The sequence below is a fragment of the Dendrobates tinctorius genome, unplaced genomic scaffold (assembly GCF_039654945.1).
Source record: "Dendrobates tinctorius isolate UK_male_01 unplaced genomic scaffold, ASM3965494v1 ptg000184l, whole genome shotgun sequence".
NCBI lineage: Eukaryota > Metazoa > Chordata > Amphibia > Anura > Dendrobatidae > Dendrobates > Dendrobates tinctorius.
In genome coordinates, this window is record NW_027361851.1 from 8,197,258 (window position 1) to 8,222,370 (window position 25,113).

General features: G+C 47.0%; 1 protein-coding gene across 1 annotated transcript in view; it reads right to left on the bottom strand.

Moving 5' to 3' along the window:
- DBP (D-box binding PAR bZIP transcription factor) overlaps positions 1-25,113 on the bottom strand; it is a 48,709-nt gene that overhangs the window by 15,072 nt on the left and 8,524 nt on the right. The window contains exon 2 of the mRNA XM_073552096.1: positions 24,009-24,341. Coding sequence (XP_073408197.1) covers positions 24,009-24,341 — 333 coding nt within the window. The remainder of the gene's footprint in view (positions 1-24,008; positions 24,342-25,113) is intronic.

Sequence of the window (25,113 nt, forward strand, 5' to 3'; positions counted from 1 at the left end):
GCAAAAAGATACTATCATAACAGGGGACTGAACAAGCTGCAACATATGAAGCAGGGCCCAGTGGTGCCCACAGCAGGGAGCAAGCTGAACCCTAGCAGCAAAACAAAGACACAACCAGATTAGATGCAAAGGATTAGGAAAAGAATCACTTAGCTGAACCATGCAGATCAGGCAGGGGACAAAAGAACTCCAAATGCACACAGAGGAAATAACCAGCAACCTCCAAGAGCAGACAGCTCAATTATATGCTCCCAGCCAGTAATCCCAGATTCCCAATTGTCATGAGGTGGAGAATTTCCATCCACCTGGCCAGCTCCACTACTCTCAGTAACCATCAGAGGGAGCAGAGGGAGCTTTGGCTCAGAACTTTGAGGAAGAGAATTCACAACAGTGATCCGGATATGCTTCCCCCCTTTTGTAAGGCGCGGGAAAGGGAGCTTCATCAATCCTTTACAAAGAGAACAATGGTATAAATATTTCCATCTCTCTCATAAATGTAATATAACCATTAATGCTGAGGAAACTAGTTATAAAATAGTATCTAGATGGTATCGTGTTCCTTCGGTCTTGCACAAATGGTTCCCAGGAGTATCCAACTTGTGCTGGCGATGTGGGACCCATGTGGGTTCAATGTCACATATATGGCCTTGGCGGCCTTCCGGGAAGGTGTTCTTAAAGGGAACCTGTCACCCCCCGAGCGTTTTTAACTAAACGAGCCACCTTCAGCAGCACTAAAGCTGCATTCTGTGAAGGTGGCTCTTCCGTTTCTGACCCCCAGTAATGCCGATATATTAACTTTTAGGCCGGCGTCACACACAACGTCTAAAAATACGGACTGTATTGTACGGCCGTAATACGTATAAATGGTCCCTAAATAGTGATCCGTATGTCATCCGTTGTCAGGGTGTGGCTGTGTATTTTTTCCATGTAAGCATCCATATGTAATCCGTATGCCAAGAATTTCTCACAGGCTTGCAGAATGGACATATAATGGAGCCCAATGACAGGCTTTCATACACAAACGAAAGAATAGATCTAGACACATAGAATGCATATATATATATATATATATACACATACACATTCACATTCTATGTGTCTATCTATTCTTTCGTTTCTTTATTAAACCTGTCAGTGTGATTTTACTGTATCGCAAAATTAATTGCCGGCTTTTCTAAAGGACACCGGGTGCGTATTTCTCGCAAGTCACACATCTGGTCCGTGTGTAATGCGTTTTTTTTGCACACCCATAAATTTGCATTGGCATACTACGGGCGTACTATGCTGACAATCGCAGCATGCTGCGATTGTCTCGGCCCGTAAAATATACACCAGAAATATACGGCTGTTGGGAGCTACCCCATAGAGGATCATTGGTCCGTGTGCAATGCGTGTTTTTAACGCCTCTCACTCGTCCGTACTTCTCTCTAGTGTGACGCCAGCCTTATAAATAGGTCCTCATACCTGTAATGCGTCCTATAGGTATGTTGTGTCTGGTGTGTCCCCCTGAAGCAGCCGCCTTCCCGCCGTCAATCATGTCTCTGCAGCGTCTGTGCCCTGCCTCCCATAGCCGTCCATCATGCCCCTGCTCTGCCGTCTGTGCCCCGCCTCCTTCTGTCTCCTATGCCGGCGCCTGCTCTGTGAAAACAGTTCTCGGGCATGCACAGTGCGCGCTGCCCGTGAACTGACATCAGGCGATCACGCCTGCGTGTTGTGGAGGCCCCATATCCTGCCCTGCAGTGTGTGTGTGTTATGATGTATTCACACTGCGGGCAGGATCTGGGGCATCCACAACACGCAGGCGTTATCGCCTGATGTTTATGTGAATAAAGAAATGATGGGGGTGTCAATCTCTAAGAGCCCGGAAGCAATTCTACTATTTGTTTCCCATGCCCAAGAAGGCTCTAAAGAAATCGTTATTGAGCACCTTCTTCAGGCCCCTAAGGTGGTAATTTCACGACACTGGAAGTCCTTAGACCCGCCTTCGCTAGAGGAATGGTTTGTGGAGGTGGCTAGAGTTCACCGGATGGAATCCCTGATAGCCCATACACATGAGGCAGCTAAAAAAGTGGCTGCAAAATGGTTTAACTGGGAATCCTCCTTATCCTCATCGATGTACCAAAATATGCTAAGATAATTGCGATCTTATCCTTTTACGATATTTAATATGCTGGTATCATAGTTCATACTCCATCTGTCTTAGTGCTTTGTCCTCATGGTCTCTATAAACATTTCTTTTTTCTCTTCTCATTATTTACTGTATATACCCAAGTATACACCAACCCGAGTATAAGCCGACCCCCCCTAATTTTGCCACAAAAAACAAACAGGAAAACTTATTGACTTGAATATACTGTAAGCCTAGGGTGGGAAATGCAGCAGCTACTGGTAAATTTCAAAAATAAAAATAGATACCAATAAAAGTAAAATTAATTGAGACATCAGTAGGTTAAATGTTTCTGAATATCCATATTGAATCAGAAGCCCCATATAATGCTCCATACAGTTCATGATGGGCCCCATAAGAAGCTCCATACAAAATAAGCCCCATATAATGCTGCATAAAGGTTAATAATGGCCCCATAAGATGCTCCATAGAATATGCACCATATGCTGCTCCATAAAGGTTATGGCCCCATAAGATGCTCCATAGATTATGCCCCATATGCTGCCCCATAAAATGCTCCATAGATTATTTCCCATATGCTGCCCCATAAGATGCTCCATAGATTATGCCCCCACCATATGCTGCCCCATAGATGCTCCATAGAATATGCCCCATATGCTGCTCCATAAAGGTTATGGCCCCATATGATGCACCATAGATTATGCCCCATATGCTGCCACATAAGATGCTCCATAGATTATGCCCCCATTTGCTGCTCCATAGATTATGCCCCATATGCTGCAAAAAAAAAAAAAAAAAGACATTCACCTCTCCTCGCTGGGGGTCAGGTGACCGTGTGCTGAGCAGGCGAGGACACTAGTGCGCTATGGGGGCCAGGTGCAGGTGTCGCCGCTGGCTCAGGACCCGACATCTGAGATATTCACCTGTCCCCATTCAACCGTTGCGTGCCGCTCTGTCTGCCGGGTCCTGTCACTGACGTTCAGGGAGCAGAGGGCGGGGAGCGCACTAACCACATCATCACGCCCTCTGCTGCCTGAACGTCACTGACAGGACGCGGAGGACAGAGCGGTGCGTGGCGGTGGAACGGGGACAGGTGAATATTGCATATACTTACCCCCTCCTGGCGCGGTCTCTGTAGCCCCTCTGCTTCTCCCACGGTCTCCGGCTGCTATTCCTTCCTTCAGCGGCCACATGGTACTGCTCATTAAAGTCATGAATATGTGCATATTCATGACTTTAATGATCTGTACCACGTGACCGCTGAAGGCAGGTACCGAAGACCGTGGGAGAAGCAGGGGGGTTGCAGAGACGCACCAGGAGGGGGTAAGTTTAATCTGACACCCCCGCTCCCCCTCCGACCCCCTGGCGTATATGACTCGAGTATAAGCCGAAAGGGGGACTTTCAGCCCAAAAAAATGGGCTGAAAATCTCGGCTTACGGTAGTTTAATAGGTTGTCAATTTTCTTTTACAAACTACTGTTGTTACTGTATAGAGTTGTTTGTTTTCTTGTTACTACACAATTCTCTATTTCAGTAATTACTATTCCATGTAGTGTGTTCTTTTGAACCTGTTTATGTTTTTGCTGTGCATTTTAAAACAATAAAATTTTGAATAAGAAAAATGCTACAACCCCATGGATAAACTGGACTTTCATAGATACAGTTGTGGCCAAAAGTATTGACACCCCTGCAATTTTGTCAGATAATACTCAGTTTCTTCCTGAAAATGATTGCAATCACAAATTCTTTGGTATTATTATCTTCATTTAATTTGTCTTAAATGAAAAAAAACACAAAAGAGAATGAAGCAAAAAATTGATCATTTCTCACAAAACTCCAAAAATGGGCCAGACAAAAGTATTGGCACCCTCAGCCTAATACTTGGTTGCACAACCTTTAGCCAAAATAACTGCGACCAACCGCGTCCGGTAACCATCAATGAGTTTCTTACAATGCTCTGCTGGAATTTTAGACCATTCTTCTTTGGCAAACTGCTCCAGGTCCCTGATATTTGAAGGGTGCCTTCTCCAAACTGCCATTTTTACATCTCTCCACAGGTGTTCTATGGGATTCAGGTCTGGACTCATTGCTGGCCACCTTAGAAGTCTCCAGTGCTTTCTCTCAAACCATTTTCTAGTGCTTTTTGAAGTGTGTTTTGGGTCATTGTCCTGCTGGAAGACCCATGACTTCTGAGGGAGACCCAGCTTTCTCACACTGGGCCCTACATTATGCTGCAAAATTTGTTGGTAGTCTTCAGACTTCATAATACCATGCACATTGTCAAGCAGTCCAGTGCCAGAGGCTGCAAAGCAACCCCAAAACATCAGGGAACCTCCGCCATGTTTGACTGGTGTTACCGTGTTCTTTTCTTTGAATGCCTCTTTTTTTCTCCTGTAAACTCTATGTTGATGCCTTTGCCCAAAAAGCTCTACTTTTGTCTCATCTGACCAGAGAACATTCTTTCAAAACGTTTTAGGCTTTTTCAGGTAAGTTTTGGCAAACTCCAGCCTGGCTTTTTTATGTCTCGGGGTAAGAAGTGGGGTCTTCCTGGGTCTCCTACCATACAGTCCCTTTTCATTCAGACGCCGACGGATAGTATGGGTTGACACTGTTGTACCCTCGGACTGCAGGGAAGCTTGAACTTATTTGGATGTTAGTCGAGGTTCTTTATCAACATCCGCACAATCTTGCGTTGAAATCTCTTGTCAATTTTTCTTTTCCGTCCACATCTAGGGAGGTTAGCCACAGTGCCATGGGCTTTAAACTTCTTGATGACACTGCGCACAGTAGACACAGGAACATTCAGGTCTTTGGAGATGGACTTGTAGCCTTGAGATTGCTCATGCTTCCTCACAATTTGGTTTCTCAAGTCCTCAGACAGTTCTTTGGTCTTCTTTCTTTTCTCCAGGCTCAATGTGGTACACACAAGGACACAGGACAGAGGTTGAGTCAACTTTAATCCATGTCAACTGTCTCCAAGTGTGATTTAGTTATTGCCAACACCTGTTAGGTGCCACTGGTAAGTTACAGGTGCTGTTAATTACACAAATTAGAGAAGCATCACATGATTTTTCGAACAGTGCCAATTCTTTTGTCCACCCTCTTTTTTATGTTTGGTGTGGAATTATATCCAACTTGGCTTTAGGACAATTCTTTTTGTGTTTTTCATTTAAGACAAATTAAATTAAGATAATAATACCAAAGGATTTGTGTTTGCAATCATTTTCAGGAAGAAACTGAGTATTATCTGACAAAATTGCAGGGGTGTCAATACTTTTGGCCACAACTGTAGCTACTCTTTCTAATTCATTTTTTGTTTCATCACTGTATCAGAAGCATGCAATAAAGACGACTGCACACATGGCTAATACATGGAAGCAGACGCTTGTGTATATCAGCAGGAACACTGCAAGTGAACTGTAAAAGGGAGTATTTGTTAAGGTGGAACAAATCCCTTGGATGGCAGGCACACATCTGTGCCATGCAGGCAGACTATGAAGCAAACGCTCCATGTTCAGCTCTACTGCAGCTCTGCGGCTAATTCAAGTGTGCATAATTCAGATAAAGTCCAGAAAATGGAAGACATGTCTATTTTTATTCCCATCATCTTCTGCTTGAAGCAGTAACTCCCACGCCAACAATACGAAGGAGCTGATGAGCCGGAGCATTACATCTGAGGATACAGGGCTGCACTTCAGCAATCACAGAGCTTAGCGCCATGGCTTCCACAATCTCTCTGCCTGAGAAGACCTACACAATTCACACAACCCCCACCCAGGCAGGATTTCTATGCCATATTTTGTCACCTTAACCCAGTCCACATCTTGCTCCATTTTTATTTCCCATGAAAAAAACAAAAAAAAAAAAAAAAAAAAAAAAACAGAAAATCTTCCAAAATCCTAGGTTTCCTAAGTCACGATCTAAATTTTACATTGGACATGTAACCAAGCTTAACTCTTGCCTTACATTTTCAAGGAGCAGCTGTACCAAATGCACTCTGTACCTCAGCTTTGGGAGACGGGATTAGCAAAAGGAAATTATTGCCAAACCTATATGATTGTTCGATTCATACAAATTAGCTTCAATCCTGCTTTTGGCGAGACCCCATGTCCGTGAAACACGGTGCATGTACCAACAGTGATGCAAGCCCTGGCCATGCATCTCATGTATGACCGAACCAGCACTCATACGTATGTACGAGGCTGTCCAGCTGGGTCAGGAGACCCGAGTCCCACCAGCTGGGTCAGAAGACCCGAGTCCCACCAGCTGGGTCAGGAGACCCGAGTCAAACCAGCTGGGTCAGGAGACCCGAGTCAAACCAGCTGGGTCAGGAGACCCGAGTCCTGGGCATACAGCCCAAATCCATACATGGACCATTTGTCACGGATGTCTGAATTTGCCCTTAAAGCATGCATCTGAAACTGGCAGCTGATGAACCAACATAATTCTATCCACTATCCTTACCGGCATCGATACAAATGTCCGTTAATCGTGCACCCATCTCCAAAACGTTCCCCAAAACTACAGAAACACTGGAAAGTTAAAATTACAAAGCACTTTTCATTCCAAAGAAAATATACACTATTTATTCAAAAATGTACTCCTGAAAGTGCATGTGGATGCCATGGCAAAGACAACCTTGGGCAGCTCTGCGTTCCTAGAGGCTTTTGCTGCCAGGTCACTTCTTTTACCTAGGAGCCTTCCGCATGTCCCTCCTGGTGATATTCTTTCACTCATATAGCGCAAATATATTCCGCAGCGCTTTACAGACAATATCATCACTGTTCCAGTTGTGGCTCACGATCTAGATTCCCTATCGCAGTGATGGCGAACCTATGGCACGCAGAGCCCTCTCAGCTGGCAAGCGGCCTCGACGCACTGCTCTGGAGCTGCAGCTTCCTTTCTCTCACTTATTGAGCGGCGGCCACGGAGCTGAATGATGATGTCATCCAGCCACGGCCGCGCCACTCAATGTGTAAGAGGAAGGAAGCTGCCGGCACTCAGAAAGGTGAGTGTGGCCGCTGGTGTGTGTGAGTGTGTGTGTGATGGGGAGAGGGACAATGATGGGAGTGATGGGGAGGAGGAAATGATGGAGGTGGTGGATGGGCAATTTTTAAATTTCTACATGAAGGGAATCACGATGGGGCATATTTCTACATGAAGGGGATCACGATGGGGCATATTTCTACATGAAGGGGATCACGATGGGGCATATTTCTACATGAAGGGGATCACGATGGGGCATATTTCTACATGAAGGGGATCACGATGGGGCATATTTCTACATGAAGGGGATCACGATGGGGCATATTTCTACATGAAGGGGATCACGATGGGGCATATTTCTACATGAAGGGGATCACGATGGGGCATATTTCTACATGAAAGGGGTCATGATGGGGCATATTTCTACATGAAGGGGATCATGATGGGGCATATTTCTACATGAAGGGGATCATGATGGGGCATATTTCTGCATGAATGCGATCATGATGTGGAATATTTCTACATGAAGGGGATCATGATGGGGCATATTCCTGCATGAAGGGGATCATGATGGGGCATATTTCTACATGAAGGGGATCATGATGGGGCATATTTCTACATGAAGGGGATCATGATGGGGCATATTTCTACATGAAGGGGATCATGATGGGGCATATTTCTACATGAAAGGGGTCATGATGGGGCATACTTCTGCATGAAGGGGATCATGATGGGGCATATTTCTACATGAAGGGGATCATGATGGGGCATATTTCTACATGAAGGGGATCATGATGGGGAATATTTCTACATGAAGGGGATCATGATGGGGAATATTTCTACATGAAGGGGATCATGATGGGGCATATTTCTACATGAAGGGGATCATGATGGGGAATATTTCTACATGAAGGGGATCATGATGGGGCATATTTCTACATGAAGGGGATCATGATGGGGCATATTTCTACATGAAGGGGATCATGATGGGGCATATTTCTACATGAAGGGGATCATGATGGGGCATATTTCTACATGAAAGGGGTCATGATGGGGCATATTTCTACATGAAGGGGATCATGATGGGGCATATTTCTACATGAAGGGGATCATGATGCGGCATATTTCTGCATGAATGCGATCATGATGTGGAATATTTCTACATGAAGGGGATCATGATGGGGCATATTCCTGCATGAAGGGGATCATGATGGGGCATATTTCTACATGAAGGGGATCATGATGGGGCATATTTCTTCATGAAGAGGATCACGATGGGGCATATTTCTTCATGAAGAGGATCACGATGGGGCATATTTCTACATGAAGGGGATCATGATGGGGCATTTGGCACTTCGTCATAAATAATTGGGTTTTAGGTTGCAGTTTGGGCACTTGGTCTCAGAAAGGTTCGCCATCACTGCATTATTGTATGGAATGTGGGAGGAAACCCAGGCAAACATGGGAAGAACACAGAAATTCTTGCAGATGTTGTACAGTACTAACATTGCTTGGAAGAGGTCTTCTAGATCTTGTAGATCAGTCAATGCTTGGTCTTTGCAGACATGAGGGGGACATTTTCAGACGGGTAACCTTTTCTCGGCGCACATAAGAGGCCCCTGCTAGGAATACATTTGTGCAGCACGGGTTTGCACAGGCAGCTTATGTCCCTCACGTTCCAATCCAACCTCTTCAGAGATTAGCAAGCCTACAGCATTCGGAGGAACAGCTGGAGCGCCCTCACATTACTGCCAGACAGGCACGTGTGGAGGAGGAAACCAGCTCTGTGCACGGGCTCAGGCACACACAAGGATGAGCTGCTCCACAGCTTACTGTACAGTAAATCCACACACCCATACACCAAGGACATTCCTTCCCTGAACCACACAGGGCGTGCTTCACAACATGACAAGGCACAATCCAGGTCTGTTGGGGCGATAAGCAAACTTGATAAACGACTAGCCTGAAACCTGACTAGGGACAATCCCCAACCTTGTGAGATTCAGAGCAGTGGCCTTCCTTGTAGCTAATCAGAAGAACGCTCCTCTCTGGCTCATAAAGGGGGTCCTGATGGGGGAGATTACAGGCTATTTACACTTTCTCAAACTATTCCATTCACAGAAAAAGCAACTTGGCAATCGATTAGGCTGTGTTCACACACAGCATTTTTTACTGCGGTTTTCACAATAAAACCGCTAAAAATAAGCTTCCCAGTCATTTCTATGCATTTTGCACTTTTTGTGCACATTGATGTGGTTTTTTTGCCGGGAAAAAACCACATTGCGGTAAAAAACGCAGCATACTCATTAATTTTGCGGATTTTTCCAGGGTTTTGGCTTCTTCCATGCGTTTTGAAACCGCTGCAGAAAAAAACGCATCAAAACCGTGCAAAAAAAGCCACGGAAAAATAGGTGCGGTTTCTGGGAAGGGAGTCAGGTTTTTGAGCAGAAATTTTCTGCAACGTGTGCACTTAGCCTTAGAAGAAATACCCTTCGATTTCCTGTGTGTCCATGGTCATTAGTATTGCTATTTGAGGCTTTGGCTCAGATTCATCATCTTTTTTTACTTCACTTTCCTTTTATGTCTTGTAATATTTGTTGCCCAAAATTCTTCAAAATGGTGCCCGTGCGTCTTGAATTTGATGTAAAATCAAAAACGCTCGTCTTTGACCTGATTTGACAGTTATTTTTAGTGCAAAAAGTTGAACAATTTGCAGAATGATGCAAAAACATCAGGCGCCCACATCATAACTCTAGGGAGGACAGGAAGAGATTTGCAACATTTACAAGTGGCATTTGATCAGTTGAACATTTGGAAAACCACATAGGTCAAAAAAGAGTAACCTTTGACTGCCCTGTCCTTCAAACCCCACATCCAAGCTCTCTCCACCTCCTGTCGCCTCCAGCTCAAAAATATTTCCAGAATCCGTCCTTTCCTTAACCCTCAATCTACTAAAATGCTTGTGCATGCCCTCATCATCTCCAGCCTCGACTACTGCAACATCCTTTTCTGTGGTCTCCCTGCTAACACCCTCGCACCTCTCCAGTCCATCCTTAAGACTGCTGCCCGACTAATTCATCTCTCTCCTCACTACTCCTCCTCTTCTCCCCTCTGCAGATCTCTTCACTGGCTTCCATTCCCTCAGCTTATCTATTTCAAATTACTAATACTGACCTACAAGGCCATCTATAACCTGTCTCCTCCATATGTCTCTGAACTATTCTCCCGATACTTTCCCTCACGTAATCTCCGGTCCTCCCAAGACCTCCTTCTCTCCTCCACACTTATTCGCTCCTCATCCAACCACCTCCAAGACCTCTCCTGAATAGCCCCCATCTTCTGGAATTCTTTGCCCCAACACGTCCAGCTATCAACCACATTCGGATCCTTCAGATGGAACCTGAAAACTCATCTCTTCAGGATAGCCTACAGCCTGCAATGATCCCCGCTGCCTCCTCACCACTACTGGAGCTACTGCCTCACCATCACTGGAGCTGCTGTAACCCCCCAACCTACTGTCTCCTTCCCCACCATCCTGTAGAATGCAAGCCCGAAAGGGCAGGGTCCTCTCTCCCCTCTATATCAGTCTGTGATTGTTAGTTTGTTTACTGTAAGTGATATCTGTAATTAGTATGTAACCCCCTTCTCATGTACAGCACCATGGAACCAATGGTGCTATATAAATAAATAAATAAAAAAACGAACTAGAAAAAGCGCAATTAATTTGATCACATCCCCAAACATGCAGAGAATGCACTGAGGAATCAGGCCCTGGATTCTGGATGAAATCTCTGCCCAGCATTCAGAGCAAGACTTTAGCTGGAAGACCAACTCCAATGTAAAGCATCTCTGCCGGTGGGGCGAGAAGAGCTGCCGGTCTGGTCGGACACGAGGAGGACCACTATGACGATGCTCCCTGAAGCACAATGGTGGGATACCCGCTATATCATGGCTATTAGGCTGCATTCACACTTTGCAACTGCAGTGCATTTTTTGCAGTAAAACAGCAGCAAAACAAACAAAAAAAGCACAAAATCAGACAAATCCTCTAAATGTCATGTGCCTTTTATATGGCTGAATGGCATCGGCACTGATGGAGTAGAATTTGAAAATGTTCATATTTCCTTGGTTCAAGGGGTTATGTGGGACGGGTTATTTTTTCCGCCCGTCCTGTTGCTGGAGATGCTTCTGCTTCTGTTGACGTCAAGTTGACGGAGCAGCTTCTTTTCTGCTCTGCCAACAGGCGTGACTACCGTTGATTGACAGCCAGCTCCCTGCTGCCCAACTGCGGGGAGCCGGCTGTCAATCAGAATGATTTTGGCAGTGGCAACATGGTGGAAGAGAAGGTGCTGCTCTGATGACAGGAGATAAAATGAAACTGGAGACACCGCTCTGAGCCGGCAGGGACCAGCAACAGGCAGGCAGCCTTCCTAGCCCCATCAGAAAAATAACCTACCCTTTGTGACAACGCACCACACATTTAAAGAAACATGGGGGACTCGGACACACCGCAGTGCCCGCTCAGACACACCGCAGCGCCTGATGCCCGCTCAGACACACCGCATGTTGTGCCCGTTGCTCGCTGATCAGACCCACCGCAGTGCCTGGTGCTCGCTCAGACACACCACAGTGCCTGGTGCCAACTCAGACACACCGTAGCACCGGGTGGTGCCCGCTCACACCGCAGCGCCCGGTGCTCGCTCAGACACACCGCAGCGCCCGATGCTCACTCAGAAACACTGCAGTGCCTGGTGCCTGCTCAGACACAACGCACATTGTGCCCGTTGCTCAGACACACCGTATCACCCGGTGCCCGCTCAGACACACCGCAGCGCCCGATGCTCGCTCAGACACACCGCAGCGTCCGGTGCTCGCTCAGACACACCGCAGCGCCCGGTGCTCGCTCAGACACACCGCAGCGCCCGGTGCTTGCTCTTGTGACCCGTCAGGGAGGACCCCTACTATTAACGACAAGTACCCCAGAATCCAAGTGTGAACAACACATGTACCCCCAGGTGTGGCATCTACGGTGGCTGCGATACCCTACACTACTGGAGACGACATATTTTCAGTTCCCACATGCTTTATGCATCCATCAGCCCTCTGTGTCTGTACTGTAACACACTTAATATTATGGCTGGTCCATACAATCAGGGCAACTGTTACCACCCACCTTTCGTGTCTACCTCTTTCCTCATAGATTGTAAGCTTGCGAGCAGGGTCCTCATTCCTCTTGGTATCTGTTATAATCTATGTGATTATTGTTATGCTGTAATGTCTATTGTCTGTACAAGTCCCCTCTGAAATGTAAAGTGCTGCGGAATATGTCGGCGCTATAGAAATAACATTTATTATTATTATTACAGGACTAGAAAACACCTCACCCTGAGGTCATGTGCACATATTGTGGATTTGGTCCTGTGGATCCGCAGCAGTTTTCCATGCAGTGTACAGTAACCATGTAAACCTATGGATAACAAAAACCGCTGTGCATATACTGCAGAAAATTCCACACAGAAACACAGCGGTCCATTTTCCGCAGCATGTCAATTCTTTGTGTGGATTCCGCAGTGGTTTAAGGCTATGTGCACACGTATGCAGAAAAGTCTTGACTGAAAACCGGACTCCTTCCCAGAAAACGCGCGTTTTTTTCCGGAGTGTCCCCAGTCTCATAGAAAATAGCTAGAAATGCGGATTTTTCCGCAAAATTAATGCATTTTTTACGCGGAAAAAAACCGCATCAGTATGCGCAAAAAGTGCAGAATTCATTAAAATGAATGGGATGCTTCTTTTGAGCGTTTTTTTTTTAAACCGCTTAAAAAACGTGGAAAAAAAGCTTACGTGTGCACATACCCTTAGCCTGCGTTCACACAGCGTTTTTTTTCGCGCATTTACCAACAAATCCGCTCAAAAAAAGGCTTAAAAGAAGCTTCCCATTCATTTTAATGGGTTTTTTTACTGTGAAAAAAATGCTTCACAGTGAAAAAACGCAGCATGCTCATTAATTTCGCGGAAAATTCCGCCTTTCTGGCTATTTTCTATGTGTCTGGGGACGCGCGGAAATAAACTGAATAAAAACCGCGCGTTCTCTGGGAAGGAGTCCTGTTTTTGAGGGTATGTGCACACGTAGTGAAATCTGCTGCGTTCTACAGTACCTTTATTTTCAATGGAAAAAAAAACGGCAGTGCACATGCTGCGGATTTTTCCGCGGTTTACAATCCGCAGCATGTCAATTGTTTGGTGCAGAAACGCTGCAGTTTTACACCTCATCCATTATGAGGTGTAAAACCGCAGATAGGGATTTACCTGGGGTTTTCTCTCCAAAATCCGCACACCCAAAAAACTACGTGTGCACTTACCCTAAGGCTATGTGCCCACGTAGTTTTAGTGCTGCGGATTTCCCTGCGGTTTCTCGTGAGGCTATGTGCCCACGTAGTTTTAGTGCTGCGGATTTCCCTGCGGTTTCTCACCTCATGGTGAGGCTATGTGCCCACGTAGTTTTAGTGCTGCGGATTTCCCTGCGGTTTCTCACCTCATGGTGAGGCTATGTGCCCACGTAGTTTTAGTGCTGCGGATTTCCCTGCGGTTTCTCATCTCACAATGGTGAGGCTATGTGCCCACGTAGTTTTAGTGCTGCGGATTTCCCTGCGGTTTCTCACCTCATGGTGAGGCTATGTGCCCACGTAGTTTTAGTGCTGCGGATTTCCCTGCGGTTTCTCACCTCATGGTGAGGCTATGTGCCCACGTAGTTTTAGTGCTGCAGATTTCCCTGCGGTTTCTCACCTCACAATGGTGAGGCTATGTGCCCACGTAGTTTTTAGTGCTGCGGATTTCCCTGCGGTTTCTCATCTCACAATGGTGAGGCTATGTGCCCACGTAGTTTTAGTGCTGCGGATTTCCCTGCGGTTTCTCACCTCATGGTGAGGCTATGTGCCCACGTAGTTTTAGTGCTGCGGATTTCCCTGCGGTTTCTCACCTCATGGTGAGGCTATGTGCCCACGTAGTTTTAGTGCTGCGGATTTCCCTGCGGTTTCTCACCTCATGGTGAGGCTATGTGCCCACGTAGTTTTTAGTGCTGCGGATTTCCCTGCGGTTTCTCACCTCATGGTGAGGCTATGTGCCCACGTAGTTTTTAGTGCTGCGGATTTCCCTGCGGTTTCTCACCTCACAATGGTGAGGCTATGTGCCCACGTAGTTTTAGTGCTGCAGATTTCCCTGCGGTTTCTCACCTCACAATGGTGAGGCTATGTGCCCACGTAGTTTTTAGTGCTGCGGATTTCCCTGCGGTTTCTCATCTCACAATGGTGAGGCTATGTGCCCACGTAGTTTTAGTGCTGCGGATTTCCCTGCGGTTTCTCACCTCATGGTGAGGCTATGTGCCCACGTAGTTTTAGTGCTGCGGATTTCCCTGCGGTTTCTCACCTCATGGTGAGGCTATGTGCCCACGTAGTTTTAGTGCTGCGGATTTCCCTGCGGTTTCTCACCTCATGGTGAGGCTATGTGCCCACGTAGTTTTTAGTGCTGCGGATTTCCCTGCGGTTTCTCACCTCATGGTGAGGCTATGTGCCCACGTAGTTTTTAGTGCTGCGGATTTCCCTGCGGTTTCTCATCTCACAATGGTGAGGCTATGTGCCCACGTAGTTTTTAGTGCTGCGGATTTCCCTGCGGTTTCTCACCTCATGGTGAGGCTATGTGCCCACGTAGTTTTTAGTGCTGCGGATTTCCCTGCGGTTTCTCATCTCACAATGGTGAGGCTATGTGCCCACGTAGTTTTTAGTGCTGCGGATTTCCCTGCGGTTTCTCACCTCATGGTGAGGCTATGTGCCCACGTAGTTTTAGTGCTGCGGATTTCCCTGCGGTTTCTCATCTCACAATGGTGAGGCTATGTGCCCACGTAGTTTTAGTGCTGCGGATTTCCCTGCGGTTTCTCACCTCATGGTGAGGCTATGTGCCCACGTAGTTTTAGTGCTGCGGATTTCCCTGCGGTTTCTCACCTCACAATGGTGAGGCTATGTGCCCACGTAGTTTTAGTGCTGCGGATTTCCCTGCGGTTTCTCACCTCATGGTGAGGCTATGTGCCCACGTAGTTTTAGTGCTGCGGATTTCCCTGCGGTTTCTCACCTCACAATGGTGAGGCTATGTGCCCACGTAGTTTTTAGTGCTGCGGATTTCCCTGCGGTTTCTCACCTCACAATGGTGAGGCTATGTGCCCACGTAGTTTTTTGGGTGTGCAGATTTTGGAGAGAAAACAGCAGGTAAATCTGCAGGACAAAAGTCCTGCGGTTTATCTGCAGTTTAGGGTATGTGCACACGCTGTGGATTCTGCTGCGTTTCCGCAGCATTTTTGGCTCTGCAGAAACGCAGCAGATTCTGCTGCATTGTACAGTACCTTTATTTCCTATGGAAATAAAAAAAAGCTGTGCACATGCTGCGTTTTTTTCCGCGCGGTTTTGCTGCAGTTTACAATCCGCAGCATGTCAATTGTTTGGTGCAGAAACGCTGCGGTTTTACACCTCATCCATTATGAGGTGTAAAACCGCAGGGCAAAACCGCAGATAAACCGCAGCACTTTGTCCTGCAGATTTCCTGCGGTTTTCTCTACAAAATCCGCAGAGAGACTAAAAACTACGTGTGCACATACCCTTACACGTCATAATGGATGAGGTGTGAAACTGCAGCGTTTCTGCTCCAAACAATTGACATGCTGCGGATTGTAAACCGAAGCAAAACCGCAGCATGTGCACTGTGTTTTTTTATTTCCATAGGAAATAATGGTACTGTACAACGCAGCAGAATCCACAGCGTACGTGTGTACATAGCGTTACACCTATTCCCTTCTAGGAATCCGCAGGTATTCTAACCTGAGGAAAAATCCGCAGACAAATCTGCAACGTTTGCACAGACCCGAGGAGTCACAATGACTGGGAAAGCTGAAAACCGCATTCACTTTGGCTGTTGACAAGTGTCCCTGCTCTAGATGCGGCCCCCGTCGCGTGTGACCACCCTGAGGCCGGGTCCTGCCTCTGCTGGTCGGGCACTGCCTGCGAGCCGCCGGCGATACCATCTGGTCGGGTGACTGCCGCGTGCAGTAACAGAACGCACCAATCGCGCGCTGCGGCCGGCGAGCGCCCCCTCCTGGAGCAGCGAAGAGTTGCCGCCGACCTGTGTCGTGTCTTGCCATGTGCCGCGACCTCCCCGCCTCCCGCACATGGCCGAGTCTGCAGCTGCTCCCCGTGAGAGCGGATTTCCCTGGCCGCCCGCCCTCCATTGGAGGCGGGCGGGAAGGAGGGCTTTGTTTGCGGTGAGCACGCACATGGAGCTGGAGTGTGAGGTGGCCCCAGGGAAGGGAATGCAAAGGAGGGCGGCGGAGTCAGAGGAGGGTGGGAGGTGCGGGGAGAGGACTCGTACAAAGGAAGCCGGCCGAGCGCGACTAATGGATGTGAAATCCCAAATTCCTGGGGGGGGAAATGGGAGGTAGAGAGCGACTCCGGCCTCCTCCTCCTGCAGCTTATTGGGGGGAGCGGAGCCGCAGTGTGCACTGGCTGCAGGGGTGGGGGGGCACAAGTCTGCCCTATACATACAGGCATGTACATGGGACTGCGACCCCCAGCCTCACATAGTGTACATGGGACTGCAACCCCCAGCCTGACACAGTGTACAGGGAACTACACAACTCCAGCTGCAGGCTCACATAGTGTAAGGGGGACTACAACCCCCAGCTACAGGCTCACAGATGGGCCAGTAATTGGCCAAATGAGCAGAAGAATCCAGTCCCCCAGCTTTGTGCTACGATCAGCCGACGAACAAGCAAGCTCATGTTCTTGATATGACATAAAAATAAAACCGGTCAGTGAAGAGCCATGGTCATCTGCAGTACAATGGGGCAGCCGGTGAAGAGCCATGGTAATCTGCAGTACAATGGGGCAGCCGGTGAAGAGCCATGGTAATCTGCAGTACAATGGGGCAGCCGGTGAAGAGCCATGGTAATCTGCAGTATAATGGGGCAGCCGGTGAAGAGCCATGGTCATCTGCAGTGCAAGAGACCGGTCAGTGAAGAGCCATGGTCATCTACAGTACAATGGGGCAGCCGGTGAAGAGCCATGGTAATCTGCAGTATAATGGGGCAGCCGGTGAAGAGCCATGGTCATCTGCAGTGCAAGAGACCGGTCAGTGAAGAGCCATGGTCATCTACAGTACAATGGGGCAGCCGGTGAAGAGCCATGGTAATCTGCAGTATAATGGGGCAGCCGGTGAAGAGCCATGGTCATCTGCAGTGCAAGAGACCGGTCAGTGAAGAGCCATGGTCATCTGCAGTACAATGGGGCAGCCGGTGAAGAGCCATGGTAATCTGCAGTACAATGGGGCAGCCGGTGAAGAGCCATGGTAATCTGCAGTACAATGGGGCAGCCGGTGAAGAGCCATGGTAATCTGCAGTATAATGGGGCAGCCGGTGAAGAGCCATGGTCATCTGCAGTGCAAGAGACCGGTCAGTGAAGAGCCATGGTCATCTACAGTACAATGGGGCAGCCGGTGAAGAGCCATGGTAATCTGCAGTATAATGGGGCAGCCGGTGAAGAGCCATGGTCATCTGCAGTGCAAGAGACCGGTCAGTGAAGAGCCATGGTCATCTACAGTACAATGGGGCAGCCGGTGAAGAGCCATGGTAATCTGCAGTATAATGGGGCAGCCGGTGAAGAGCCATGGTCATCTGCAGTGCAAGAGACCGGTCAGTGAAGAGCCATGGTCATCTGCAGTACAATGGGGCAGTCGGTGAAGAGCCATGGTCATCTGCAGTACAATGGGGCAGTCGGTGAAGAGCCATGGTCATCTGCAGTACAATGGGGCAGCCGGTGAAGAGCCATGGTCATCTGCAGTACAATGGGGCAGTTGGTAGAGAGCCATGGTCATCTACAGTACAATGGGGCAGCCGGTGAAGAGCCATGGTTATCTACAGTATGATGAGATCAGAATCACTGGTAATTTACAGGTCTGCCCCATCATAATTTAGATTATTGAAGCCAAAGTCAGCTTCAATACGATGAACCACTTGTTGAGGCGCTATGATAATCTACAGTAAAGTGGAACGGTTGGTGAGAAGCCATGGTCATCTACAGTATATTGGTGATCTACAGTACGATGGAACAGTCGCCCAGTGGCCACAGACATCTAAAATTTGATGGAGATGTCCGGGGAGCAGTCAGTCAGGAGCCATGATCATCTACAGTACGATGGACTGGTTGGTGAGGAGCAAGCCACAGACATCTAAAATTTGATGGAGATGTCCGGGGAGCAGTCAGTCAGGAGCCATGATCATCTACAGTACGATGGACTGGTTGGTGAGGAGCAATGGTCATATAAAGTACGATGGATCGGTCGGTGAGGAGCCATGATCATCTACAGTACAATGGACTGGGGACTGGTCGGTGAGGAGTCCTGGACATCACAGTATGATCAAGCAGTCTGTGGAGTCATTACCATATGATGTACCAGTTGGTGAGGAGCCATGGTTATATATAATTCGATGGAGCAGTTGGTCAAAAGCCATGGTGATCTACTGTATGATAAAGCGGATGGTGAGGAGCCATGTTCATCCACTGTACAATGGAACGGTCAGACAGGCAACATGATGGACACCCCCTTTAACATCATCATTCTGCACACCGTTTGTGTTAGACCATCTCCCCATGTGTGTCCGTGAGCCTTATGTACTGACCGTTTCATACTGCGAGCACTCCAGGGGATCTGCCATTTTGGAGATGCTCTCGCCCAGTTCAGCCACCCCAATCACATGCTGACAGGCTCACATACATACAATACTGGATGTTTTTGTAGCATTTTTGAGAAACTGGAGATTTTCAAAAAGCAGTCTGCTGAAAAAATACAAATACTTTGTCCTAAGGGGTGGTATTTGATTGCGTACATTTTAAACTTAATGTATAAAAAGGAAGTCACACAAACGTAAAATACTGACGCATAGTACAAAAATCATCTGATTCTTCATACACTGCCTGACCCCCTGAACTACAGAGGACGCTCCAGGGGCAACAATGATCAAAATGGTGCATCTTCTATACCAGACGTTCTACTTCTCCAAGGACCCGAGAAAGCCTATTTTCACATCAAGTGTGTAGAACATGACCATATGTGATTCTCTGCAGAATAATATCCATAGCAAAATATGATAACAGCAAGTCTGCAGAGCTAAATGCACAGCATTATCAGCATGACGAGATACGCTGCAGATTGTCACAGCGGATTTCAGTCTTCTGCAGCCGCTAATTGGCTGCAGGGTTCACGAGGCGCAACAACATCACGTGAGCCCTGGGAGACTGCTCCATCTTTCTTGAACGTGTTGTCCACTACTGTCACAATTCATCCGAGCCAGAAGAATACTGTTTCTTCAGCTGGAACAAAATGCGAACAATGCAGCCAATCAATGGCCGCCGATTGCCTGCAGCGCTCACCAGATTCATCCCAAGGATGTAGATACAGAATAATATCTATGTCATGTAACCCCTTGTACTGAGTGCGGGAAGTGGCCAAGTTGCCATATGACTGTCCGCATGTTGGGCACCTGTTGATATATCCGGTGGGAGTGTCAACGCTATGTCTTCTGCTTGGCTCCGATAAACTGAGCACCGCCGTGGCCACTGACTGACTGCTGGTGTCAGTACCTGGCAGGGGTGTCCTGTGAGCACTGCAGACCTATGGGGGACCCAGCACTGACTTCAGAGGAGCAAGTGTGGTCCAAGAGGTCAGGATCATCTTTTATTTTTCCCATCTCCCTGGGCACATTAATAAGGGCTGTGGACAACCCCTTTAATCCAGTGTTATTAGGGACTTAGACTTGTGCCCTTCAAGAACTACATTCTGCTTACAGACTCCTTAGGGTCATTGCTCTTTACCACCGGTACGAGGATGTACAGAAAATGATCCTCGGGTATAAGGCAGAATCAAATGCCGAGGAGATTTGGTTAATGGTGGAGTAATCCTGGAAGACCTGGAGCCTCAGGGATGGATTTCAGACTTCTGCCCAGTTATGAACTCTTGGGCTACCTACCTGGCTTATGGGATTCTTCCAAGCTTCATTCACACGTCAATATTTTCCTCATTGTAGGCCAAAACCAGGAGTGGAAGAGAGAAAAACTAGAATTGAAAAATTAATACTGGTTCTGTAGAAACTCCTGGTTTTGATAAAAAAAAAAATCCTGATGTGTGAATGAGGCCTTATGAATGGGAGTGAAGTATGATGGGGGCATCTTCCTGGCATGGTCAGGGTTTGGCATGACAAAAAAAAAAAAAAAAACCCCATTGCCAGTGAGTGACTAGCTGGAAACTGGGTCACAAGGGACTAGAATTTACTACCAAAAGTCAAAGAAAGACTACACAAGTCTTGGCTGTTTCCTGAGAACAGTCACATTTTTACTTTTCCTTTGTTGGAGCAGTATGAGGGCTTGTTTTTTTTTTTTAATTACATACGACATACTGATTGCTTTTTATTGCATTTTTTGGGTAAAGCTACATTCCCACAATGAACTTTTGGTGAGCTTTTTACGCTGCAAGTTTAAAAAATAAAATGCACGCAACCTATTTTACTTAAGGAGCCCAGACATGGTGCAGGAAACCTGCAACAGCAAAAGCTCATGGTGGGAACGTAGCCCAAGTGCAATGACTGATCTGTGACTGACAGCAGCATTTAACTAGTCCCTCGCCAGGCAGGTGGTTTCTGTGTGACACAGCCGGCATCTGCTCCTCAGCCCAAACCAAACGTGCACCCTAGTAAGTAACATTGCTGGAATCATGGTCTCTGTCGCAATATTCTGCAGCTTTCTGATTAGGTGGCAAAAACCTTATTGCAAATTCCCTTTAAGAACTGACTGTTCTTGTGCTGACTGTTATATTTTGCGCTTTGATACGTGACATCAGTTTAATGTTCTGGCTGATCAGTGACATTTTTCACATTTTGGTCTACATGGCAATAACGTTATCAGCATGTTCAGAAGTGACAAGAGCTGCAGACATGATGCCAGTCTCACCCACAGTGCCAAGTCACCCTGCATCACCCCGGCTACAGGAAGCACAAGGCACATAGTGCAGCTCCGGGCGGCAGGTAGAAACATGCAGGGTGCCAGCCAAGCATGCAGTGTCACACTGCCGTGCCCTCCTGCCATCTGTTCCGCCCTGGCTATAGATCATCACGTGGACTGTGCAGTAGGAGGCTTCTTAGTTCTCTCTTCACGTTTCAGACACGCGTGTAAGGAGGAGCAAAGTCTGACGCAGGTAATTCAGCAACACAGACGGCCAATTTGTCAGATAAGCCAAACCACACTGGCCTACTATTCACAAACAGGATTCTGTGACCTGACCCTTTGTAAACCTTGCAAGATGGCATTACAGATTAGTCCCAGAATAGCATTATTTCTCACCAGTAAATGTATATTGTTCACATACAGACTTTTTTAATCTATCTGCCCCTCACTGAATCCAGTTTTACATAGTAAATGTAAGGTTCATTTACTATGTACTATTCTTATCTACTAAAACTACATTTCCCAGCAGGCCTTGCTTCTCCTCAGTGCTGAAGACCCCCATCTCCTCTGCTATGCTTTTGACAGGCCACACATTTCTGAGAAATCACACTAAGTGTTGAATTCACCTTCATCAATAGATGGCTATAGCATAGCCCAACTCTACAATGGCAGTGCAGAGCTGTGATTGTTGCCTGATACTGACAGATCAGTGATTTCAAACTGCAAATGCAGTTCTGTTGATGCATATGATAGAAGAAAATCCTCTGTTATATGCATCAATAGGTCAGTATTTGCTGTTTCAAGTCACTGATCCCTCAGCAGCAGGAAACAATCAAAGCTCAACTAATCTCAGCCCATGTATAAAGCCCCATTCTACAGTATATCTCTCCTTTCAGCCTGTCTATCTACATCGCCATTCTGCAGGATACCTTTCGTCTCTGCTCTTGTACATAATTCCTTATGCAGTATAGCACTCTTCTCAGGCCCCTGAATACAACCCATCCTGCCGTATATCTCTCCTCTTAGCCCCCTTACACAGAGCCATTTCCTGTAGTACATCATACCTCTCCTGCACATAACTTCCTTATGCAATATAGCGATACTCTCATCCCAGGAATACAACCCATCCTGCTGAATATATTTCCTCTCAGCCTCTCTATACAGAGCACTCCCCTGCTATATATATTTAATCTCAGCCCCTCTATACATAGCACCATCTTGCAGTATATCTTCCTCTGGGCCCACGGTAAATAACTTCCTTATGCAGTATAGTGCTACTCTCACCCCCTGAATACAATCTATCCTGCCGTATATATTTCCTTACCCTCTTTATACAGAGCACTTTCCCACAGTATATATCGCTCCCTCCAGCACCTCTATATACAGCACCATCTTGCAGTATATCTTTCCTCTGGGCCACTGTACATAACTTCCTTATGCAGTGTAGTTCTCTTCTCAGCCCCCTGAACATAGCCCATCCTGCCGTATATACTCCGCTCAGCCCCTCTATATAGAGCCCCCTCCTGCAGTATATATTTCTTCTCTCAGCTACCTTTATACAGTCCCCTCCTACACTATATTTCTCCTCTTGGCCCCTGAACACAGCCCCATTCTGCAGAACATTGCTCCTCTCAGGTACCAGTAAACAGGCACAGTTGCTTCCTGGCATGAACGCTGCACTATAATGAATGAGACATTGCCCTTTTAATGACATCCACACTCCCAGTAGAACGAGGCATTCTAGGCACATCCCGGAGCAGAGGAAGACAGCGAAGTGAGACTCACTGCGCCTGATCAACCAGAGCCAGGATGGTGCCATTGGCACTGTGGGATAAATACAGCTGGAGGGTCATGGTGCCATTGGCACAATGAGTGTGCAGTGCACAATATTGTAAGACCACATTGTGATTTTCAGAAGAACTTTCTACAGCATAAAGTCAATTCTAGCTGAATTAGACTATGGCTCCTGTTCAGGTTTTAGGCTTCTCTACCAGGACGTTCCTGGCCGGCACAACATGGCTATCTGGTTACAAGTTTGTGGTTGGGGTGAAAGTCCTGTTGAAATCAAAAGAGAGCTTTGGACTGTCTTCATTGTCCATGCGCTTGCCAGCGGAACAGTAGCACTCAGCGTTTCCTCCACACTGCCACGGGTATAATTACTGGTAACTGGCTCACTACAATCCCATCCCAGGTTTAATAGTCATCTGTCTGGGTACAACTCATTATATAGAAAGCTAAAGTCAGAAGTCTAGAACATGGAACTGCACCCGACGTCATCCATCACGATACATTGCTGAGTATACGGTCAAAGCAATGAACATAAAGGAGTCAGGGATGCGGTTTTGTGGCACTTTGCTAATATCTGTATTTTGGGCTCTCCTGCAATCGGAGGATGTTGATGGACAGATCTAGTGGCATGCCCATTTTTTATTTTGAGGACAGTAGTGCGGTGTAGTCAGGCACTAACAAGTGCAGGAGGAGAACCTGTAATACTGACAGTATATTCCATTAAGTGCTACAAAATCATGTCTTCAACACGTGTGTTTAAATCAAGATATAATGACCTTTATAGGGGTTGCCCAACACTACCAACAAAAACTCAGCTGGTAAATCCTGTGCCACTCCGCATTGCCAGTCAGTGTGACATGTCGGCAAGGCCAATGTGACCAATGCAACAAATCATCTCAGTCATTAGTCGACTGTGCTAGCAGAATTGAGGCTGGTGATTGGCTGCAGCGGTGAAGAGGAGGCAAAGTCATCACTGCATACAAAATGATCACGTCATGGGACCGCTGGTGTTATGGCACTGGATTCACAAGGTAATTCATTACAACATAATGGTTCACTAGTTCAATTAGTAATACCTTCTGTGCCGGTTGGATGGTCGAATTCGCTATCCATCATGCTCTGCACGGGAGAGGAACAAGCGGAGGTAGAAGAGGCGCAGGAGGCTGGTCGACTGAGGTCAACGACTGACTGGTTGGATGGTGGTGGAGTCAAGTTAGCTGGTGAGAAAGGCTGGTGAGGTGGGCTTGACGGTAGACCATTTTCTAATAAGAACTCATCCAGATCAACATATTCTATTTCATTGTACGGCAAAGTGCGTTCCCATAAAAGGGAGCCGAGGAAAGCGCAATGAGCAGGGCGAGGGCCAGACATTTCCTCTTCCAGTTTTCTCTCCTTATCTTTTACAATACCTGCAACAAACAAAAAGAAAAATCAGATGCTTCACAAGTTCTTAATACCACTTGTACAAGAAGAAATTAAAAGATCCCGAAGACAGACCAACTACAAATCAATCCATTGCCACGTGGCACAGCAGAGCACACAGTCATTCCTGGAATTGCTGATGGGCTAAGGGCATACTCGGCTAGCTGCTCCACCGGCCAGTAGTCAGCAGGAACGGTTCTTCTGCAATGTGTCAATTCCTCAAAATCAGCACAACAGTTGTCATTTACATGGAAACGTGTTAAAGGGGCATTCATGTCAGTAAGTGCCAGGATAGAAAAAGCACTCAGTGATCTCTGGGGTCTCCCGCTAAGATCCCCATCATTTTGAGTTTTTTTTCCCATCTCATCAAACAGTAGCCTGGTGTTACCAAAGAAAAGCTGAATCCAACGATTTATCACTTAGATTACTGAGTGCAGCCATTCTCACACAATCAGCTTTTAGATTTAGCAATGCAGCAGAGCTGAGTAAGCTAACCCCGCCTACCAGGCTCCCTATGTACAAAGTCCATAAACAGTGAGCTGCCCATCACAGGAGGGGGCATGCCAGACTAGCATGTACTAGCCACTATGTTACAGCAATGATAAGCTCCTGATGATAAAACAAAGCAAGCAAACAAGACCAGGAGCTTGAGAGGCATCGCTGAAATCTGTGTTATAACCCCTACCTCGCGCTGTCTTCTGATTACATCTGCTGACAGATTCCCTTTAGGGTATGTGCACATGTTGCGGATTTTGATGC